Raw genomic sequence first — 22,707 nt, 5'->3', positions numbered from 1 at the left:
TCTCAGCTGGGTTGAATACATGGTTACTCACCAAATGACACAACTCCTTTAAAAGCAAGATCAACATCCCGCTGAAGAATGCTTTTCTGGCTGTGTGATTATTTCTGGAAGCAGGTTCTATTAAAGTCCTGATAGCTTTTTTGTTTTTTTTTTCTCTCCATGGATGTACAACTGCAGAAATTCAGCTCGCATGAATGATACTTTGTTTTGTGGTATCTTTACCCAAGTCAAGTTTCTACTAGATTATCTGTATTTTAATCTATGACGTCCTACACACTCTCACCCATGTTAACAATGTTATTTCTCTGCTATATGTCTGTGTTTCTTGTGCATGCTCCATGAACCAGCACCAGGTCCCATGCCTAGTGGGTTTGCTCCTGTCTGTACCAGCCAGCACAAACCACTCTTTCTGCTCATCTGTTTCACCAGCTTGCAAGAGGCTGGATGGGTTTTCTTTTCCTTTTCCCCAAACACCCCATTCACCTGCAGGACTCTTTCTTGCAAACCTGCCTGCTGGTGCCTGTGGGAAGCTGGTGAGTATTTTCAGTCTGAGAACTTGCCTGGACCTCTCTTATGCCCCTTCAGGGCTCCTGTGTGTGCCCTAGACACTGCTTTCTGAATTCTTTTTTTTTTTTTTTTTTTTTTTTTTGAGATGGAGTTTGGAGTTTTGCTCCGTCACACAGGCTGGAGTGCAGTGGCGTGATCTCAGCTCCCTGAAAACTCTGTCTCCCGGGTTCAAGTGATTCTCCTGCGTCAGCCTCCCAGGTAGCTGGTGATTTGTTTTTCTAAGACCACCAGAGCGTGTACAAAAGAACCAGCAGGTAGGCAAGGGTAGGAGCAAAACTGCAAATTTATTTTGGTCACCTAGCTTCAGGGAAGTAGGTGGGTAGGGAGAGGTCTGTTGGCCTCCGGCAAAGGAGGCCGATAGAGTGCCCCGGTGGGGCTCTGGGATGGAGTTCCTAATACAGTCCCGACCGGAGTGAGGGACTGAGGAAGGCCGCCCGGTGCGCTGGCCGAGAGCGGCTTTTCTAGGAGTGGGAGGGCAATAGGCGGGGCACGGGCGTGTCGGGGGGCGTTCCGCAGGTGCGACCAGGTAAATCTTGGTCTCTTCAGATTGACGTCACCTGGTGCATGCCCGGTTGATCTGCACCCTCCCTGGGCGCCGGCTGCATTTTCGCGCGCGCCGGAAAAGTTGAAGAAGAACCCGGAAGTGCGCCATCCTGCCTCTGTTCGTCCACACAGCTGGGATAACAGGTGCCCGGCACCACACCAAGCTAATTTTTGTGCTTTTAGTAGAGACGAGTTTTCACCGTGTTGGACAGGCTGGTCTCGAACTCCTGACCTCAGGTGATCCACCCTGCCTTGGCCTCCCAAAGTACTGGGATTACAGGTGTGACCCCACTGTGCTGGGCTCACTTAATTTTTTTATAGGCAATCTTTTTCGTTGATGACCCCTATATATATTTTTAAATTAAGGTAACATTCACACAAAATAAATTAACCATTTTAAAGTGCACAATTCAGTGGCATTTAGTCTATTCATAACATTATGCAGCCATCAGCTCTACTTCCAAAACATTTCATCTCCCCCATATCCCATACTCATTCAACAGCATCCTCAATTTCTCTCTACCCCCAGCTCGTGGAAACTATGAATATGTTTTCTGTCCCCTTGGATTTTCTTCTTCTGGATATTTTACTATAAACAAATCCTACAGTGTGTGACCTTTTGTGTCTGGCTACTTTCACTTAGCATAATGCTTTCGAGGTTTAGACAAATACCCTTTTAACCTCTTCATCTCACTCCTCTCTGAAGTTTGTTTTGCCCAGTTATCCCAAGGAAACCTCTCCAAACCATCTCCCATCCTCTTAATTGTATCTATCAAGGGCACAAATGGCCGGTACTACAGTATCCAGCAAACCTCTGAAGGGAAATCTGCCCCTTGGGGATTCTTATCTGGGACCAGAAATGTATTCCAATATATTTTTTCCCTTTGTAATCTCATGCATTCTATTTGACGTGCTCGAAAACATTATTCCGAGAAGGAATCCGTAGGCCTCACCAGACTGCCAAAGACGTCCATGACACAAGAAAGCTTAAGAACCCAAACAAAGCCAGAAAACTCCTCACTAAGCTGCTACTAAGCTCTTCATCTTCATTCACTCAGTTAATAATGGTTCTTTCAACCATTTCCTTTTTCCGTAAGTGTTTAGGATGAGTAAAATAACTGCTTTATTTTTTGTTTATTTGCTAGCACTGTAACATTTTTAAAACTACTGTTCCACTAATTGTCAGGTGAGCAGGGTTTTATGAGCTGATCTGAGAAAACAATCATCAAGATAGAGTTTTTGTTCTAAGGTTCTACTTACAAATAGATTTGGAATGCAGCTTTTACCTTACGTTGTGAAATTTGGGGCTGACTTTCACCCTAGCAGACTTTTATGAGCCTAATCTCCTCAAGTGGACTGTGAACTTGCCAAAGGTATCCCGGTCTTGAACATTTTGTGTGCCCCCTGTATAGTGGAGTGCTAGGACATGCTAAATACATAGGGAGTATTTGTGGGTTGCTACGAGTGATGTGAAAGTGCCAAGAAAGTATTAGGACTTCTTCTGATGCTCGGGTTCAGGTACAACTTTGAATCCCCTTTAACGGGAAACCAGTATTTCTCCACTTCGTTACGTTGCAGGGAGTGGGGGGTGGGTGATGTAAAGGGATCGGTTGGGAGTAACATTCACCTAGCCACACGAAGAGGACTAGCTGCACAGCCCACATAAGAAGCATGTGAGCAGCTGTTCAAGGGATCATGCAGGATGGAAGCAGAACAAAAGATATCTGTGAGTCATTGGCACAAGCTGTGTAGCTTTGGGGCCCAGTAACAAGGTGCAAGGTAGGATCTGGGAAAGGGAACTTTCCCTGACTGCTCCTATGAAGTTTGACCCTGGAGTGGGGAGATCAGAGACGAAAATGTTTTGTTTTGTTTTCCTATCTCCCAGGTTTCACAGCTTTAAGGATTGCTAGGAGACAGCCTGAAGGGAAGAGGACTAGTGTTCCCATGGAGGACTGCATTCAGAGGAGATGTGCTGCCCCCAGGTGGCCTGGAGGGCAGTGGGCAGCAATGCAAGGCAGTGTGGAAGGACATGGGTATGCAGGTTTCACACCTGGTGCTCAGAGGGTGGTGGGGGTGAGCGTGCAGGAGGACACCAGGGGATGTGAATTATGACTGTCATGTCTTCCCATTAGTGCCCAGAGGCTGATGTGGTCGGGAGAAATTCAGGCCATACGTACTTTCAGCTGGCTCAGGTAGGGCTTCCAAGTCCCATCCAGGAGGCTCTGCCGATATTTCTTTGTGAAGAAGCCAAGGTAGGAAATGAAAGCCGTTATAAGTAAAATGTCTCCACATAACGTCCTTTCCTGCTGTTTGAAGTTCTGCACGGCTTCTGCCCACCTCACGTTTTCAGAAGCGAGTCCTCCAACCTACCATTTCAAAAGCCAGAGAGGAGAGGAGGCGTGTTACACAGCAGGTCATAGAGTCATGATTCCATCATGGAGAGCGCCCGCTGCATGCTTCATAGCAGGAAGAGGCAGAACATCACTTATATGGCTCTTTCCATCAATGGGGATTTGTGCTGCGTGCAGCAAAGCTTTCAGTACACAAGCCCCATTCTGTGTCATGCATCGTATGAGCCATAGAAAGATGACAGGTTTGACTCTGCTTTATGTGTGGAGACTGATACCACTCAATCAAAGGGTTGTTGAGAGGATGAAATATAATCATGTATGATTATTATTTAGCACAATACCTGGTCTGTGGAACATGTTAGAAAATTAGCCACTTCTTTCTCCTTTCCAAATGATGGGGAAATGAACATAAACAAAATCAAGTCCATGCACCATAAATAATTCACAGCGGGTGAGGAGACAGATGTGCTAACTGAGACACAGAGAAGCACGGTAAGATCATGAGTGTGTACAAAGTCCTGACCCCCTAGCCCTCTTTGGGTTGGTACAGTCTCCCTGGGAGGAGAGTCATCCTTTCTACAGACGACAGTGAGCGGTATGGCGGAGCTTTGCTTCTGCGTTAGGACTCACCCTTTATTTTTTCTTTGAATGATAACATCATAGAACATCAGAGCCTGGACAGACCTTAGAGATTTGCCAGCCCAATCATTCCCACGCATGTTTTCAGATTACACAAAGGCCAGAAAGTCCAAGTATCTGACCAGAATCTCTAGGTTGGTAGAGACAGGGGTGGCTTCAGAGCCTGAACATCCTGACTTCTAGAGCAGAGCGCCACACTGCCTCCCAGGAGCACTGACTCAGAAAGTGCTCCAGCCAGGCAGAGAAGGCTGCACTAAGTTCGGAAACCAAGCAGGGAGCTGAATGGAAGGCAGGCCAGCTAGGAGATCTGGAGGACTTCTTGCACACTGGCAAGAGTTGCTGTCTCTACACTGAACTGTTCAGCTAAACTGACCATCTCAAAGCCACACAGAAGCTGGTCCAGTGACAACTGCACAGACACACATTTGGGTATGGCTGGTCTTCATTACATCACAGCTCCGTTCAGTGACGGCTGTGACTCACTGCTCCCCAGATTAAAACATCTGGCTCTGCTGTGTAATTCAGTGGTGGCTGGAATAAATGTAAACAGGTGTGGACTGTACTTCCCTTCACTGGTGAGCAGGGTGCTGTAAAGTCTCTAGCTTGAAGAGAAATCACATTCATTTGACTCTGCTTTTCAGAGTCTTAGCTGATATACAGGATGAGAAATACAAGCCATGGGGGATTTAAAAAGGCCACAAATTCTTCGACATTCCTATCATTAAGAGTTGCTGTCTGTGCTCTCTGCCCTTTAATCTGTGACTGTTTTGACCTATAGAGTACAGTGGAAGTGCTATTGTGCCAGTTTTCACTCCCAGTCTTCAGATATTGGGACTTTCCACTTCCTGCCTCTTGGGACACTTGCCCTTGATGTCCTGAGTTACTATGCAAGACGTCTGATTGCCCTGCTAGAGAGAGTGCGTGGAGAGGCCCTGAGGCTCCATAGGAAGGCAGAGAGACCCAGCTGCATCTTCCCTTCCAACCATCCCTGCCAAGATGCTCAGCATGTGAAGGAAGTTGTCTTGGGGCCTCTAGCTCAGCCACCAGCTGAATGGACCGAGTGACCCCAGTCATGACCACATGGAGCAGAAAACCCGGCCAACTGAGCCCTGCCCTCAACAAACTTGTGAGATACTGTGAAATGCAAAATCACTAAGTTTTGGAGTAATTTATTATGCAGAAACAAACACTCATAACACAAGCACTGCTGCCCTGACCTGCAGATTTGATTTCCCAGGAAGGCTGGAGCATGTGTGTGTATGTGTGTGTGTGTTTTCTGAAATACTCAGGGTCAATAGGTCTCACGCTTTTCTGTTTCTATCTTAGTTCCTAATCTTGGCCACACCCTTATAATGAAATGTTACATAGAAAGGAACGTCACAGTTTGCCTATAAAATGCTAGCTTTGTCTTGTAATGTTTCCTCTGGTCAATACACATGAATATAAGCGTGTTACATTTTGCATGAGCTGCCTGATAAATCCAGTGCTCCCATCCTCCCAACCATGTCTATAAAAAATCTCCTTTGACCAGATCAGGGTTTATGCATCCACATTTTCCTCAGGACTCAATTCCTGCATTTCAGCACATTTTAATACTTCCCTCCAAGTCAAAGCACTGCTGTGCTGTGCTCATCTATCTTGCACCTCTGTGGCACTTGACAAGCCTGCTAATATAATTACAGCTCGGGCTGCTGTGGCTTACACTCACCAAGCGGTTGGCAAGGGAGATGGTGCTTGCGGTCACTTCGGCTTCTTGCTGACATTTGAGTTTGTCTGCTGTTGCTTTCTCAAACCTGGCTGTGAGCTTTGCCAGGTTTTCATTAAGGTGCTGTTTAGGAAGGAACACAAGGACCATCAGTCATTTCAGCCCATGTCACTGCCAGTGCTCCTTAGATGAGGGTTCACACAGAGTTGGTTCTGAAGGTTGCACTCTGCGGGGGAATTCCTAAGGGACCAGAGAAAGCAGGGCAGAGAGGCACATTCGGGGAAGATCTCAGGCGGAGTCCTAGCGTGGACTTCATCTTGATCCTGCAGTGGGAGGGTGGAGTGGACATCCAGAGATGTCCTGCCCCAGGATGAGAGAGCCGAGCTTCATACCCCACCACCGCGGTCATCGATCGAGGTGTTAAAAGCTATGAGGTGTGAGGGATATGGATGGGGGGAAGGGTGCATAAATTCTGCCTCTGCTTGAGTTGGAGAAAAATGGGTTCCAGCAGCCTGACAAAATGGTGCAGGTGCTGCTATTAGAAGCAAGAACATATCAAAACTGGGGTTAGCATGAAAAAGGTCAACAGCAACCCATGTGGGCCAGGGAGGACCACTGCCAGTATCTGCTGCAGCTAGTCTGGGGCTGGGCTCTCTGGAATCTAAGTCCTCCACTGGCTCTAAGGTCCTAGAGTACGAGGTAATTTTTACTTAACCTCATCTAGTCTCTTCCATTAACACAATGTATGAGAATATAAAAAAGACATAATTTCAAGTTTTCAAAAATGTGTTAAGAATTTAAAATTGAAGCATGTAGCTTTTATTGTCCTCAGAGTACATATTTTTATGCACAAAGATACATGGACACACAGCAGATACCTCCAAATACATCTCAGGTCTGTGCAATAACTGGGGTTCAGGCTGCTTTGTTGGTCATTACTAAGGCACAAGAGAAATCAATGTAGGGCCAAGTTTAAACATCCAAGCAGTTTAAAAAGCAGGTGGTGAGTCATCCAATTAAGGATGGCAGACTGGCCATGCTCATTTACCTCCTACACTTCCCAAGACTTCTCTAAAATGATTACGAAGCAATTAAAACAGTCATAAGCCCATTACACCAAGCAAATGGGTGAGGGCCCTTTGGAGGGTGAACAAGTCCAACAGATTTATGGAGGACCACACTGATGAAGGAGTGGAGACTGCTGGAGCAGGGCAGAGGACACAACAACTTAGAGTTAGCTGTTGCTCACCAAAGGGGAAACTGATCAGTCCACAGAGCCCTATACAAACTGGAGATCTCAGAAATGTCAGGTGTGACTGAAGGGGAAGACGAAAATAGGAGGATTAATTGGAAGCCTATTGATTCTTGCCTTCAAATCTCCATCCACATGCACAGACTACAATGCCACCAGTCACCTATGTCACCACATAACAAAGTCAATAGAGGCAGAGAATAAAGGTGCCACATCCTGGCATAACTCATCAGATCTTGAAAACAAACTCTACCAGTCAACCAACTCTGCCCTTGCCTGCAGACCTAGAATTAGCTTTTGATCACTACTCTTGTAAACATGAAAGGACAAGAAGAAATTTAATGCAGGCTTAGATTAAGTTAAACAAGATGAAAAAAATGACCTAGGAAAAAGAGGCAGACTTTTGGTAACAATAAAAACAGCAACTACAACAACAAAGTTAAAACTTTCACAGTTTCTCAGAGAGATTCAAGATGACTCATCCACAAAACAAGAACAGGACGTTATTAAAAGGAAGAGAGAATAACAACAACAACAACAAGAAAACTCTTGTGGAAATCACTATTGTGAACATAAAAAATAACAAAATCAAGGGAAAGGTTAAAAGATGAATTTGAGGAAATTTCCTAAAAAGTACAACAAAACAAACAGCAACAAAAAGATGGGAGAAAACAGAGGACCGATCTAGGAGGTCTAACGTCTGACAGATATGCATTTCAGAAAATAAGAGTAAACAGTAAACAGAAGGGAATTTACCAAATAAATAATACAAAATAACTTTCTAGAGATGAAGAAAATAAATCTTTACATGCTAAACACAATATAAAAAAAGAATGACAGCTAAGCACATCAGTGTAAAGTTTCACACACCAAGAACCAAAAGGAAAAGATTAGAAGACTTCAAGGAAAGGGGGACAACAGTGCATCCACAAAAGAACAGGACCTTGACTGCCCATGAGACTTCTCACCAGACAAAAGCATAAAACATTCAGTGTTCTGGCAGGGCGCAGTGGCTCACGCCTGTATTCCCAGCACTTTGGGAGGCTGAGGTGGGCAGATCACCTGAGGTTGGGAGTTCGAGACCAGGCTGACTAACAAGGAAAAACCTCGTCTCTACTAAAAATACAAAATTAGCCAGGCATGGTGGCACATGCCTGTAATCCCAGTGACTCGGGAGACTGAGGCAGGAGAATTGCTTGAACCCGGGAGGCAGAGGTTGCAGTGAGCCGAGAGTGTGCCATTGCACTCCAGCCTGGGCAACAAGAATGAAACTCTGTCTCAAAAAAACCCCACAAACCAACAACAACAAAATTCAGTGTTCTATGCACAAAAAATTAGTAACTCAGAATTCAATAGTTTGCAAAACTGTTCAGTTTACGAATAAAACGAAGACATTTCTAGACTATAACAATGCAGAAAATTTGCCTCTTCATTAACATTTCTGAGAACGTTCTTTGAGAATGAGCCGTAGCAGAATAAGAGAGAGAAAGGTTGTGGCAGCAAAGAAGGACAAACAAAGAATATTTAATTGAATGGAGAGTTAAAAAATAATGGATGCTAGGCAAAAGGATCTAATGCAAGAGAAAGAGAGAATAAAGAAAAGTAGAAACTCGGGGGGGGGGGGGGGGGGGTGAAGAGATTGTGTGAAAACAGAAAATGTAATTCTAGGTCTGTTGTGAACAATGTAGACACGTTCACAGAACAGAAATGGAATTGTTGCTTTTTTAACTTTGCAGATCAGTTTATGGACAGAGCATGGGTCACTCAATTTTGGTTACAGGAGAGAATATATTTTCAGTTTTGGTGATTAGAAAGCAAAAGTAATGATAAGCAGTAATAACAAGAGTTGGGAAGTAGAAGGAAGGGAGCTGAAGGCAGGGGTAAGAGCGTCATCTTGTGATATGGTTTGGATCTCTGTCCCCTCCAAATCTCAGGTTGAAATGTGATTCCCAGTGTTGGAGGTGGGGCCTGGTGGGAGGTGATTGGATCATGGGGGCAGGTCTTTCATGAATGGTTGAGCATCGTTCCCTTGCTGGTAAACAAGTTCTTGCTCAGTCAGGTCAGAGGAGATCTGGTTGTTTAAAAGAGTCTGGGACCTCCCTCTTCCCTCTCTTGCTCCGGTTCTTGCCATATGACATGCTGACTCCCCATTGCCTTCCACCATAATTATAAGCTTCCTGAGGCCTCGCCAGAAGCCAGCACCATGCTTCTTGTAAAGCCTGCAGAACTGTGAGCCAATTAAACTTCTTTTCTTTACGAATTACCCAGCCTCAGGTATTTATTTTCTTTTCTTTTTTTTTTTTTTGAGATGGAGTTTCGCTCTTGTTGGCCAGGCTGGAGTGCCGTGGCGCTATCTCGGCTCACTGCAGCCTTCCTCCCAAGCGATTCTCCTGCCTCAGCCTCCTGAGTAGCTGGGATTACAGGCATGTGCCACCACGCCCGGTTAATTTTGTATTTTCAATAGAGATGGGGTTTCTCCATGTTGGTCAGGCTGGTCTTGAACTCACGACCTCAGGTGATCCACCCAACTCAGCCTCAGGTATTTTTTCACGGTAATGCAAGAATAGACTAACACATCTTGAAAGCTGAGAGCTCCAAGGGAGCTGCCTCTATGTGATAGAACAGGAAATAAAGGTTACATCAACTATCAGGTTGGCACAAAAAGAACCGCATTTTTTTTTTGAGATGGAGTCTTGCTCTTGTCCCTCAGGCTGGAGTGCAATGGTGTGATCTCAGCTCACTGCAACCTCTGCCTCCTGGGTTCAAACAATTCTCTTGACTCAGCCTCCCAAGTAGCTGGGATTACAGGAGCCCACCACCATGCCTGGCTAATTTTGTATTTTTAGTAGAGACGAGGTTTCACCATGTTGACCAGGGTGGTCTCAAACTCCTGACCTCAGGTGATCCACCTGCCTCGGCCTCCCAAAGTGCTGGGATTACAGGCATGAGCCACCATGCCCGGCTGTAACTGCAGTTTTTGCCATTACTTTTTTTTTTGAAATAGGGTTTCACTCTTGCTGCCCAGGCTGGAGTGCAATGTTATGACCTTGGTTCACTGCAACCTCTGCCTCCTGGGTTCAAGTGATTTTCCTGCCTCAGCCTCCCAAATAGCTGGGAATACAGGCGTGCAACACCATGCCTGACTAATTTTGTATTTTTTGTGGAGCCTGGGTTTCATCATGTTGGTCAGGCTGGTCTGGAACTCCTGACCTCAAGTGATCCACCCACCTCGGCCTCCCAAAGTGCTGGGATTACAGGCGTGAGGCACCGTGCCGGCCATTAAAGTAATGGCATTACTTGCGCCATTAAAAGTAATGGCAAAAACCACAATTACTTTTGTGCTAACCTAATAAAACTGGCTATCATAAGTATATTGAGAAGACATGGAAATGAACAACTTCTAGCCCCAGCTAGCTGGCAGAAAGTCAACTGTCTCAATAAGATTCATCAAGCAATAGATACCAGCATAACACATGGACAGTAGTCAGAAATTCAAGGGATCAGAAAGTGGGAAGATAATGGAAACTTGTCAGATGAGTCTAGTGTTGAAAACAATAGGAGTTGGTGGGGATTATGACAAAATGAGCAAAATCGTGTGAATGGGAAGCCATTACTTAACTCCAGGGTCAATTAATGACATATGAGAATCTTTTGATTATTTTTAAACTGGCCTAAAATAAGATTTTTACGTAAAAGTACCTGCTGTTTTAAATATTGGCAATTAATTAAATCATCTGCAAATAGACTGCGTGGGCCAACTGGAACACAGTCGAGCTGCTACGTAGCAGGCTCTCATGTGATCTCAAGCACCAGAAAGAGATACAAGAATTAAAAGGAATTCTTGTTTCTCATCAGAAGCCTTTCTCTACTATTCGATATTTCACTCTGTGTGATTATATGCTCAAGGAAAGGGCCTTCCTTGTTCTATTATTTTTATAAATCATAACATTAATATATCTTCACTACAGAACAAAAGAAAATACAGATTAGACAAAACAACCATCCAAAATTCATCACCCAGAGATAAACACCACTGTTAACATTTTTATGTATTTCCATTCTGTATTAGGCTGTTCTTGCATTGCTATAAAAAAAATACCTGAGACTGGGTAATTTATAAAAAAAGAGGTTTCATGGGCTTATGATTCTGCAGGCTGTATAGGAGGCTTAGTGCTGGCATCCTCCTCTGGGGAGGCCTCAGGGAGCTTTTACTCATGGTGGAAGGCAAAGCAGGAGCAGGCACATTACGTGGCCAGAGCAGGAGCAAGAGGGAGTTGGTGGGGCAGGTGCCACGTACTTTTAAATGACCAGATATCACAAGAACTCACTCACTGTCATAAAGACAGCACCAAGCTATGAAGGAAACTCCTGATGACATAAAGGCCTCCCACCAGGCCTCATCTCTGGCACTGGGGATTACAATACAATATGAGATTTGGGCAGGAACAAATATCCAAACTATATCATGTCCGACATACAGTAATCAAACTGAAATCTGTCTTGAAATATGCTTTCCCCCCCCACTTTCTGTATTATGAATATAAAATTCTTTACTTGGAATTATCCTAAAATCCTAAAAGTAAGACTTGGGTGTGTGTATGTGAGATTGGACTAGGCTGGGAATGGCCTCACAGCATATAGGAAAGAATCTTCTTGCCCTTGGTGGGTCTCCAGGTTAGGGATGGGTGTTAACCCATCTCCTGTGTTATTAGCAGGGAGGGCTCACGTTCCTGGGATGTTGACGGGAATGTGTATAAGTGGAGGATAGAGAGGAGGTTGTTAAAAGCAAGAATACATTTTTTTTTTTTCCAGAAAATATTTTGGCAGAAAAGAAGTGCCTTCCAAAGGTAGCCAAGGATTTTTAAAATATTCTTATTGCTTCCGCAGGTTGAGTGGGCCCATCATGTGAATGTTGGCTACTGAAAAGGTATAAACATTTTGAAAACATTCTCTTTGCACCAACTGTTCCTTTGGTTAAAATAACTTGAGTCAAGAGTCTTTGAAAATGCGGTTCTTGTTATGCTTTTCTGGAAGAGACTGAAAAATATAAAAATTATCGGGAAATCTTTTCCTCCCAACAAGCAGGAATATGGGCTGGACATGGTGGCTCATGCCTATAATCTGCCTGTAATCCTAGCTCTTTGGGAGACCATGGCAAGAAGTTCACTTGAGGCCAGGAGTTCAAGACCAGCCTGGGAAACATAGCAAGACCCCTTCTTTAAAAAAAAAAAATTCAGGAGTGGGGATATGACGGTGTCTTGCATGTGATATTCTTTGAAGGGAGCCATTGTTATGGTGATTATCATCTGTTTTAAGTAAACTAGTCCATGAACATGTGCATTATGAAACAAGCATATTGAGAGGAGGTGAGTTGCTTTGCCAAAGTATCTTTTTTTGTTTGTTTGTTTGAGACGGGATCTTGCTCTGTCACCCAGGCTGGAGTGCAGTGGCCTGATCTCAGCCCACTGCAAGCTCTGCCTCCCAGGTTCATGCTGTTCTCCTGCCTCAGCCTCTGTAAAAGCTGGGACTACAGGCGCCTGCCACCATGACTGGCTAATTTTTTTGTGTATTTTTGTATTTTTAGTAGAGACAGGGTTTCACCATGTTAGCCAGGATGGTCTCGATTTCCTGACCTTGTGATCTGCCCGCCTCAGCCTCCCAAAGTGCTGAGATTACAGGCATGAGCCACCACGCCCGGCCCAAAGTATCTTTTTAAATAGAGAGATTAGTCTCAAGGATCTTTGATCTAGAGCTTTTTCCTAGAGATTTTAATCTAACGGTCAATAAACCCATGTCGCATGAGGCATATGGCATGTCTACAATCCTACCTTTCACAACTTGTAAAATCCTCCTTACCCTCATGACAAATTTGTAGCAACAATCTTATGTGCCTAGAATGCACACATAGAAATTAAAGATCCAGAACATTTTTTGGATTGAACTTGATCACAGCCGTGGTTGAGTTCCTGCACGAGGTTGGATGTGCATGTGGTAGACGGCACATGCTGTCAAATGGGGCAGTCGTGGTTGAACAGTTAAAGTCACACTCTTAGTAGTGGTGGCGGCTCCTGCCGCTCCCTTCATCATGGGCTGGGCTCTAGTCTCACGCTTTATATACATCACATCCTTTAATCCTCACAATAGTCCCATGAAGCAGGTACTATCACCGTGTCCATTCTTAAGGTTTGGGCATTTCGGAAACCTTTCTAAAGATCACACAATCAGTCAATATTACAGCTTGGATTGGAACTAAGGTATGTGGAAGGATGGATTTTTAGCTGCTATGCTATCCTCCAGGATTCTGATTTCTACCTGTTACTTTATTAGTATAAATTTTTATGGGAAAGGTGAAGTTCAAGGGTATGAAAGTAAGTAATTCAAGATCTAAGCTGTGGGAACTTTAAAATATTTTGAGCCTTAAGGTAATGTGATTAGAGGTCTGGAGTCATAGGACAGGCAGCTATAACCCAGGCAGTTGTAACCTTTGTTTCTGTGATTATAGATTAGCCTTTTTCCTTACCTACGTTGTTTTGTAAAACAATCTGAATGACTCAACGGCACCAGGAAAGACTCCTTCCAGCTTCATTGCTAATCTTTGTTGTAGATTAACCTCCCGCTTACCTTTCTCACGCAAAGACTCCACATTATCTAAGATGGAAGGTTAAATACACTCTTGTGAATTGGAAAGGAAATGAAATAAGCTGTACAGAAAACTGTAATTAATTCAGTTGTTGTAACTCATAAACCAGCCTATTATAGAAAATGTTATATTCCTACTAAATTGCTTTGTTTTCTGCCTATATAAGTAACACCTTAACTTTTTACTTTGGAGCACTCACTCTGTCTCTTTGGAGTTCATGTTTTCCGAATGGCCTTTCCCAGTTTTTCACTTAAATCAACTCTTTAAAGCTGGATTCTGGGGCTGGGCTCAGTGGCTCATGTCTGTAATCCCAGCACTTTGGGAGGCTGAGGCGGGAGGATCACCTGAGCCCAGGAGTTCAAGACCAACCTGGGCAACATTGGGAGACCCTGCCTCTATAGATTACAAAAAAAAAAAAAAAAAAAAAGGATTCTGATCCTTTCAATTATTTCAGGTTTACTAGGAAAATCTCCCCAAATAGGTGTGAATCCAAGATCGCCATCCCCATCTCCAAATCCTGGGGGAAGCAGACATAGTAACAATATCTACATGAGTTTATAAAAGCTAATGACTTTCACAGTTTTATATTTATGGACAAGGGGCCACCCACTAAGTCACAGTATATAACTTGCTTTAAAGAACTTCCACAAAACAATGCAGATCGCTGACACATTTCCACACATCCATGCTACTGAGAGTGAGACAGGTAGATAGTTGGCTAGAACTGAAAGGAATAGGTTAAAAAGGTGAAGTAAGGTGACTAAAACCTACATTCCAAGGAGAAATAGAGAAAGTCTCAAAATTTTAACCTTTTGTTCTTTACCATCGAATGTGCAAAAAATGTTAAATTCATTGGTGGTCAATAAATTGACAGTGGGCTCCATGAATATGATTCCTCTACTATACACATCCATCTGTCATCTTTTCTTTCCTCAGCAGAAAAGGAGAAAACCTTTTAGGCCCACAGCTTGTAAACCAGGGGTCCGGTGGAACTGTCTTGTGTGGCCTACACAGTGTTTGAGAAAGAAATGTAAAATGTTGCCTCTACTGAAAAATGAGATTTTTGCATGAAAATGTGGTGTTCCCACTTCTCTTTAAAAACCAGGACGTTAGGTGTTAGGTGGTGACCGAAGAGTGTTGTTTGCATTGGAGGCGGACTAGCAGGGTGAGGGGCTCTGGGGTCACTCACAGCGATCTTGGCTTTGATGGCGGCCAGCTTCTCCTGGGCAGCTGTGAGGTCCGCGGTGGCTTTGCTCAGTGCCTGGCGCTTGGGTTCCACGTCACAGAACACCTCATAAAACCTCACAATATTGATGATCCAAGAGCAGAGGCCTGCAGCCGCATAGGATTTGGTGGCCACAAACTCGGGATTGAACTCGGGGTCTTGCAGGTACGGCCTGATGGCTTTGAGGCAGTTCTCGTGAATGTTCTCTTTGTTGAAGTTTATTAGCGAGTCCAGGAAGCCATCCACTTTGGCCATGGTGACCTTAGCGGCCTTCCAGCTCCGGTCCTTGGGCACCCTACCCCCGGGGGCCATCAGCACCATCACCGCGGAGCTGACATTGCTAACGGCCAGAGGCGGAGAGCCAAATGACTTCAACTCCGTCAGATTGGTCTGGGAAAAGAGAGGGAGGTCGTTAGGGGAACATGAATGGGATTTCTTTGTCCTCTGCCACTGACGGAGTTAGCTTGTGGAGTGATCAGTTTGAAAGGGCTGCTTTGAAGCCTGCAGCAGCCCTCTGAATTTTAAATATCATGACTCATCAAAAGGAAGCCACAGCTACTCCCCGGTGGCTTTAGACTTCTCTGAATGGTTAGCCAAGACTCAGCTATGTTCTTTCAGCACTTTAACTGACTCGCAGCCCATTAGAAACACACAATTATTTCACATTCAACTGAGAAATATAAGGATGCCGACATACTCTGAAATATGCAGCATGCTATGAATAAAAGATAAGGTTATTATAAATTAATTTCCATCTCGGATTGAAGAGAATAGAACTGTAACCCAAGTAATTTTTTTTTCCTTAATTAAACTGCTTTGTTCCATGAGCTTGTTCTAACTACACTTGACTGTCCTGATAGCAAAACAGCATTTTCTGCCAAGAAATAATTCAGACAGAAAGCAAGGCACAACCTGTGAGTCAGCTGCTCTGCCTGCTCCTGGGTTTGTCCTTCACTCAGAGTTTCGCTTGTTCCAGAAAGACGTGACTGAAAGAGTTGATCTTGGCAAATCACTTAAACCTTCCAGACCTTGCCACCTTCATCTGTAAATTGGGGGCAGGAGAACTCACTACTCTGTCCATAAAATGGTGTCATAAATGTATATGAAGTTGATTTCAGGCCTGCTATGACATTCAATGAGAAGCCTACAACCAGGTGTAGGGAATTCTAATTTTCTGTGGCTTGCGCATCCGTTTTGAATATAGGTTTATTTTCTCATACCAGAAGCAGGGCTCCGTTACCCTGGACACAGTTTCCAGTTCTACACCACACCCAAATGGCTCAAGCCAGTAGCCAGAGTATTTGGATCTCTCCTGCCTAGCAGACGGGGCTCCCTGCATTCCTGCCACCATTCAGGCATTTGCTGAAAACCCAAAGTGACCCACATCCTACTTTCTTATATATACTTATATATTAACATAAGATATATCTTATATTAAATATGAAAAATATATTTCTTATATATACTTTTATATATATACACTTCTTTTATATGTATACACACACTTTCATATATATATATATAGTATATATGTACACTTTCTTATACATATTTCTCATATATACTGCCGGTTGCCATGTGCTTCTCTTTCTGTCTGCCTCACTCTTCATTCCTACCTTTTGTGACCCAGGGTCAGAGCACTACCCTCCCAACTCACTGCGTTCTCCCTGCCCAGGATCTGTAAGTAAAAATCATTGAATATGTTTCCTATTGTGGTGGTATACTGCATTTGCGCCTTCCATCTGAAGAATGACGGGGCTGCTCCAGGCTGGGTTTTCTCCTGGTGCTAGACTGAGTTTCCAGCTCAGTGTGATGGTCAGGTAGGCATAAACTGGACATGGATTGGACAAGAGCCACAAGGGGATCTGCCCACATAAACAACTTCGCCATGTGAGGGACCCCCTGGCCATGGGTCAGACAGCTAAGCACGAGGCTGTCTGCCAGGTGAAAGTAATAACGGTGAAAGCCACACTGCAGACTCCCACGTCCCGCTCCCTATCACTTCCCATTACGGCAGTGGAGCCCCAGTGTAGCTGGAGGCTCCTAAAATGCTGTGAAACCATTTGCTTATGGTGCTGACTTTGTCAGTGGGGGGAAATCCTGATTTCAAAAATTAGATCCTTGTGCCAAATTAATTTGAGGTGCTCTTGATCCACAAACAAAGGGAATTATTTCTAGTTCCGAGTGGAAGTACTGTGGCAGATGCTTCATTCACTCTTGCAATGGCTGTCACATGTGGTTACGACACCCCTGTGAGGGCAGGGAGGTGGGCAGCACAGGTGTGAGAGGGACACCAGCACACCTGTCGTCACGGCCCCCTGAGGTGACAGAGGGCGAAGTGAGAAAATACAAATGTAACCAAAGAAGGCCACGATTTTAAAACAGCCTAAGTGAAGCAATGTACAGAGACGAAAATGAATTTTATAACCCAGATATATCACTGTCAATGTTTCCATGTACAATAACTCCTTCCAGTCTTTTTCATATTCATATATATCTATAAATTAATCATGACTCTTTTGGTTTTAGTGACAGAAACCCTAGATGAAGTACAGAGGGGGATTTTCTCACTCGAGTATCTGGCAAGGGCAGGCACGGAGCCGGCAGTATGATGAGCGGAATCCCATTCGAACGTTGTCGGCAGGGCTCTGTGGACTTTCTCTTTCTTCCCTGTCTCCCTGTGTGTGGGTCGCTTTTTTACACCCTAGTTTCTTCATGTTGGAAGGCACATGTTCTAACTCTCTGACCGTGGCCCATTTTCTCCTTTTCTCACTAGGCTGTAGCCGTGATCACCTTCTTTCAGTGTATTGACTTGCCAAGCTCATTGCCACCTCAGGTCCCTGCCTGGAACACTTCCTCCTAAGCCATTTGCATGGCTGACACCTCTCCATCCATCAAGATCTCAATTCTGGCTGGGCCTGGTGGTTCATGCCTGTAATCCCAGTACTTCGGGAGACTGAGGCGGGGGGATCACCTGAGGTCAGGAGTTCGAGATCAGCCTGGCCAATATGGTGAAAACCCCATCTGTACTAAAAATACAAAGATTAGCTGGGTGTGACGGTAGGCGCCTGTAACCCCAGCTACTCTGAGGCAGGAGGCTGAGGCAGGAGAATCATTTGAACTCGGGAGGCAGAGGTTGCAGTGAGCCAAGATCTTGCCATTGCACTCCAGCCTGGGTGACAAGAATGAAACTCCATCTCAAACAACAACAACAAAAACAACCTCAATTCAAACGACCCCCACCCTGTAAAACTCTACCCACCAACCTCCCCTTCTTAGTCATTTCCCATCCTAGAGCCATGATGATTTCCTTCAGAGAACCTAAAACGATTCTCAGTTTTTCCTTGTTGACTTACTATATCCCTCCTCTTCATGAGAGAAGGGACCCCCATTTATCCTGTTAACCATGGAAGCCCCAGTGCCTAGAACAGAAGAAATTATGTAGTAAATGCTTGTCAAAATATGTGTTGAGTGATTGGATGGAAAGACAAGGGAAAGACTTTTTCTCCAATGCAAGTCAACATTTTAAAAAGTCCTGGGTAAAGATGTTGTTTGGTTAAGCGTGGGCTCTCAAGCCGATTCGTATGGAGCAGGCAGATATAGCAGTGTGGCACTAATAGAAACACAAGGCTGGAAGACACTTTTATTATTATTATTATTTTTTTATTTTTGAGATGGAGTCTCACACTGTCGCTCAGGCTGGAGTGCAGTGGCGTGATCTCGGCTCACTGCAACCTCCACCTTCCAGGTTCAGGCGATTCTCCTGCCTCAGCCTCCTGAGTAGCTGGGATTACAGGCAACTGCCACCACACCCGACTAGTTTTTGTATAGTAGTAGAGACAGGGTTTCACTATGTTGGTCAGGCTGAACTTGAACTCCTGACCTCAAATGATCCGTCCATGTGGGCCTCCCAAAGTGCTGGGATTACAGGAGTGAGCCACCATGCCCAGACTGGGAGAAACATTTCTCAGAAGGCAGAAATTGTTAGGCACAGGCGCTCTGGGCTCCACTCCACTTCTGTCTTAGGACTATTGTTCTAGCTGTGTGGCTGCTCTTCCCCAAATATCTGCCTGATGTATTTGTTCTTCTCCAAGTTTTTCTCAAATGCCTCCTTCCTAAGAAGGCCTACCACCTCTGCCTCGTCCCACCCATCCTCTCCAGATGCCCAGCCTCGGTGCTTCTCCTACTCTACTCCACATTTTTCTTTGTTCCCCACAGCATCTGTCATGCTCTACTACATTATATAAGTCACTTTGAAGTTGTATTTATTGTCTCTCTCCCCTTACTTCTGCTAGAGTATAAGCTTCAGAGAGGCAAGGATCTTCCCTCATGGATGTATCACATGTACCCAGAGCAGTGCCTGGCCTGGGAAGGGCACTCAAAAAGTCTTTGCTGAGTGATTAAATGAACGAATCAACACGTGTGCAGTCATCATTGGACAAATATTATTTAGTATGTGTTAGGCATTCAGTTTGAGTGATGGGGATACAGGAAAGGCAAAGTCCTTTTGCTCATTCAGGTGGGGGAGACAGGCAACAAAGAGATACATCTTTGATATTCTAAATAAGGAGAAAAACAAACACAACGGCTCATGACAGGGAATTCTTGGAATGTGATGACGCCACGTTAGCTAGGAAGGTCTCTTCCCCTGGGAAGGCCTCTTCAAGAAGCTACATTTCACTGGGATCTCAACGATGGGAAACAGCCAGCTCTACAGACTGCAGGAAGACTGTTTCAGGCTGCTAAACAAATGAGTGTAAAGGCCTGTGGCAGAAGCAAGCTTGGCTGTGACGCACAGTGGGGCGGACAGTCCAGAGAGTGGTGAAGAGGATGCAGAGAGGCAGTCGGACCAGACCGCTGGAGGCTCCGGAGGCCATGGAGAGGAGTATGAGAAGTATGGATTTTACTCCAGTTTCACTGGGAAGCCACTGGGGTGTTTTCGGCAGGGAATGGAATGATGTGCCTTACGCTCTCAGACAGGCCTGTTGCAGTGTGGACACACTGTGGCAGGGGAGGGTGGATGAGGAACAAGAGATCAGGAGGCTGCTTAGCCGTCTAGGTGAGGAACTGAAGGTGGCTTGGTCCAGGCTTTTTGCAGGGGAGATGGTGAGAAGTGATTGGATTTGGAATATATTTTGGAGCTAGTGTAGGCAGAACTTAGGAGTAGTTTTAAAAAGAGGTGTGAGAGAAGGTCACTAGTTCTTCTAGAGCAGGATTTTTTGAAAGTCTGTATATGGACAATCCACACTTTATCTACAATTTATCTAATTTTGAAAACGTAAGTCATTTCCCAGAGTTTACCTCACAGATAATGCTTTGCTGAACATTATTCTGTATAAATCTTTGTGAACATTTTAGTTACTGATGACAATCTTCTTGGAAGTGGATTTGCCGGGTCAAAGGGTAAAAACATTTTTAGTATCCTTTGTATAAATTATCATTAATAATTATTAAATTATGTAATAATTATTTGACTTATTCAATAATTATTCAATTTATTAAATTATTAGTAACAATAATTATTATTTCTCAGAAATTTCAATCCCAATCATCAGTATTTGAGAGCACATATATACACTCCCATCCTTTCAGCACTGGAAAATATTATTTAAATAAAAAAAGATTAAAAATAAGATCACAACATTGGTTTAATTAACATATGCATGTTATGCATACATATGTGTATTTACTAGTGATGCTAAACTTTTTTCCATGTTGATAAACTATTTGGAGTTTTTATTTTGTGAGTTGTTTGTTCTTGTCCTTTGCCTACATTTCTACTGGGCTATTTTTCTTTTTGATTACTATAATTGTTAGGGTTTCTACAGGCAAAATGATGATACAACACACCAGCTCTTTTGAGGAAAGTTAACTAAAGGAACTATTTATGAAAGTGTAGATTGAAGAGACCTACGAGATAGTACATTACTCTGGGCTAGTAATGTTAGGGTGAGTGGAGCTGGGGTGGTTCCATTTCCACTCTGGGCTTGAGGAGACAAGGGAGAGGAGGGGTTAGCAGAACCTGGAGAGAGAGAGAGAGCGAGCCCTCTGGAGAAGGAGGGCTACAGGATCTGTAACTGTTAATGGAGGGCAGATGGAGGCCGAGGAAATGACTACCAGGATCTCACTCTCTTTCTCCTTCCTATGATCTTCTGGTACTTAGCGTGGCCAAAGGTCACAAAAAGCTAGAGGGCAAAGGCAGTCCATTGAAACAATTCATGCAAATCCAGTCTCCCAGGTTAGGGAAAGAACAGACTTGGGAAGGGCAAAGTGTAACTGGGTTGGGGGCAATAAGAGGAGGGGAGCAGAACAAATGGGAGATTCCCAGTACAACTCATGAGAGCTTTTCATACATAGAGAATATTTACTGTTTTTGCATATGTGTTGCAAATCTCTTTTAAAATTTTGTTTATGGCACTGGTACAAAAACAGACACATAGACCAGATCAATTGAAACAAAATGGAGAACCCAGAAATATAAGGCCACACATCCACAACCATTTGATCTTCAACAAACCTGACAAAAACAAGTAATGGGGAAATGACTCTCTATTCAATAAATAGTGCTGAAATAACTGGCTAGCCATATGCAGAAGATTTAGACTGGACCCCTTCCTTACAACATATACAAAAATTAACTCAAGATGGATTAAAGACTTAAATGTAAAACCCAAAATTATAAAAACCCAAGAAGACAACCTAGGCAATACCATTCTGGACATAGGAATGAGCAAGGATTTCATGCCAAAGATACCAAAAGCAATCGCAACCAAAGCAAAAATTGACAAATGAGATCTAATTAAACTAAAGAGCTTCTGCACAGCAAAGAAAACTATCAGCAGGGTGAACAGAGAACCTACAGAATAGGAGAAAATTTTTGCAAGCTTGGATCTGACAAAAGTCTAATATCCAGCAACTATAAGGAACTTAAATTTACAAGAAAAAAACAACCTCATTAAAAAGTGGACAAAGGACATGAACAGACACTTCTCAAAAGAAGACATGCATGTGGCCAACAAACATATGAAAGAAAGCTCAACATAGCTAATTATTAGAGAAATGCAAATCAAAACCACAATGAAATACAATCTCGCGCCAGTGTTGGGTCCTAGGCTTAGTACTTGGGTGATGAAATAATCTGTAAAACAAACCTTCATGACACAAGTTTATCTCTATCAGAAACTTGCACATGTACCCTGAACTTAAAAGTTAAATAATTAAAAAAGATGTAACTGGCCAGGCACAGTGGCTGACACCTGCAATCCAAGCACTTTGGGAGGCCAAGGCAGGTGAATCACAAAGTCAGGAGTTCGACACCAGCCTGGCCAGCATGGTGAAACCCTGTCTCTACTAAAAATACAAAAAATTAGTCGGGCAGGGTGGTGTGCACCTGTAATCCCAGCTACTCTGGAGGCTGAGGCAGGAGAATCACTTGAATTCAGGAGGTAGAAGTTGCAGTGAGCTGAGATCGTACCACTGCACTCCAGCCTGGGAGACAGAGAGAGACTCTGTCTCAAAAAAAAAAAAAAAAAAGATGTTACCATGATGTGACTTCAAAAGAAATGACTAAAAGAAAATTTCAAAAAAACTTTCTTCATGTTGTAATAATATATTAATGTTAAAATTATCAAAAATACAATCTGAACTTTTCCCTTCAAGATTATAATAAATTATTACACTTCTGTTTAATGCAAAAAAGTTTGTTTATGGTATTTTGTGATCTACAGAAATTTAAAGGTTTTATGAAGTCACATTTAACAGTCCTTTTCTAAATATGGTTCTTTG

At 43.7% G+C, this 22,707-nt stretch overlaps 1 protein-coding gene across 1 annotated transcript in view; it reads right to left on the bottom strand.

The window, feature by feature from the left end:
- Positions 1-22,707, bottom strand: part of DNAH9 (dynein axonemal heavy chain 9) — a 376,206-nt gene that overhangs the window by 97,493 nt on the left and 256,006 nt on the right. The window contains exons 50-52 of the mRNA XM_026456281.1: positions 14,887-15,312; positions 5,809-5,928; positions 3,288-3,476 (exon numbers count right to left, since the gene is read on the bottom strand). Coding sequence (XP_026312066.1) covers positions 3,288-3,476; positions 5,809-5,928; positions 14,887-15,312 — 735 coding nt within the window. The remainder of the gene's footprint in view (positions 1-3,287; positions 3,477-5,808; positions 5,929-14,886; positions 15,313-22,707) is intronic.

Source organism: Piliocolobus tephrosceles, chromosome 16 (assembly GCF_002776525.5).
Source record: "Piliocolobus tephrosceles isolate RC106 chromosome 16, ASM277652v3, whole genome shotgun sequence".
NCBI lineage: Eukaryota > Metazoa > Chordata > Mammalia > Primates > Cercopithecidae > Piliocolobus > Piliocolobus tephrosceles.
This window is presented reverse-complemented; position numbering and strand designations above follow the sequence as displayed.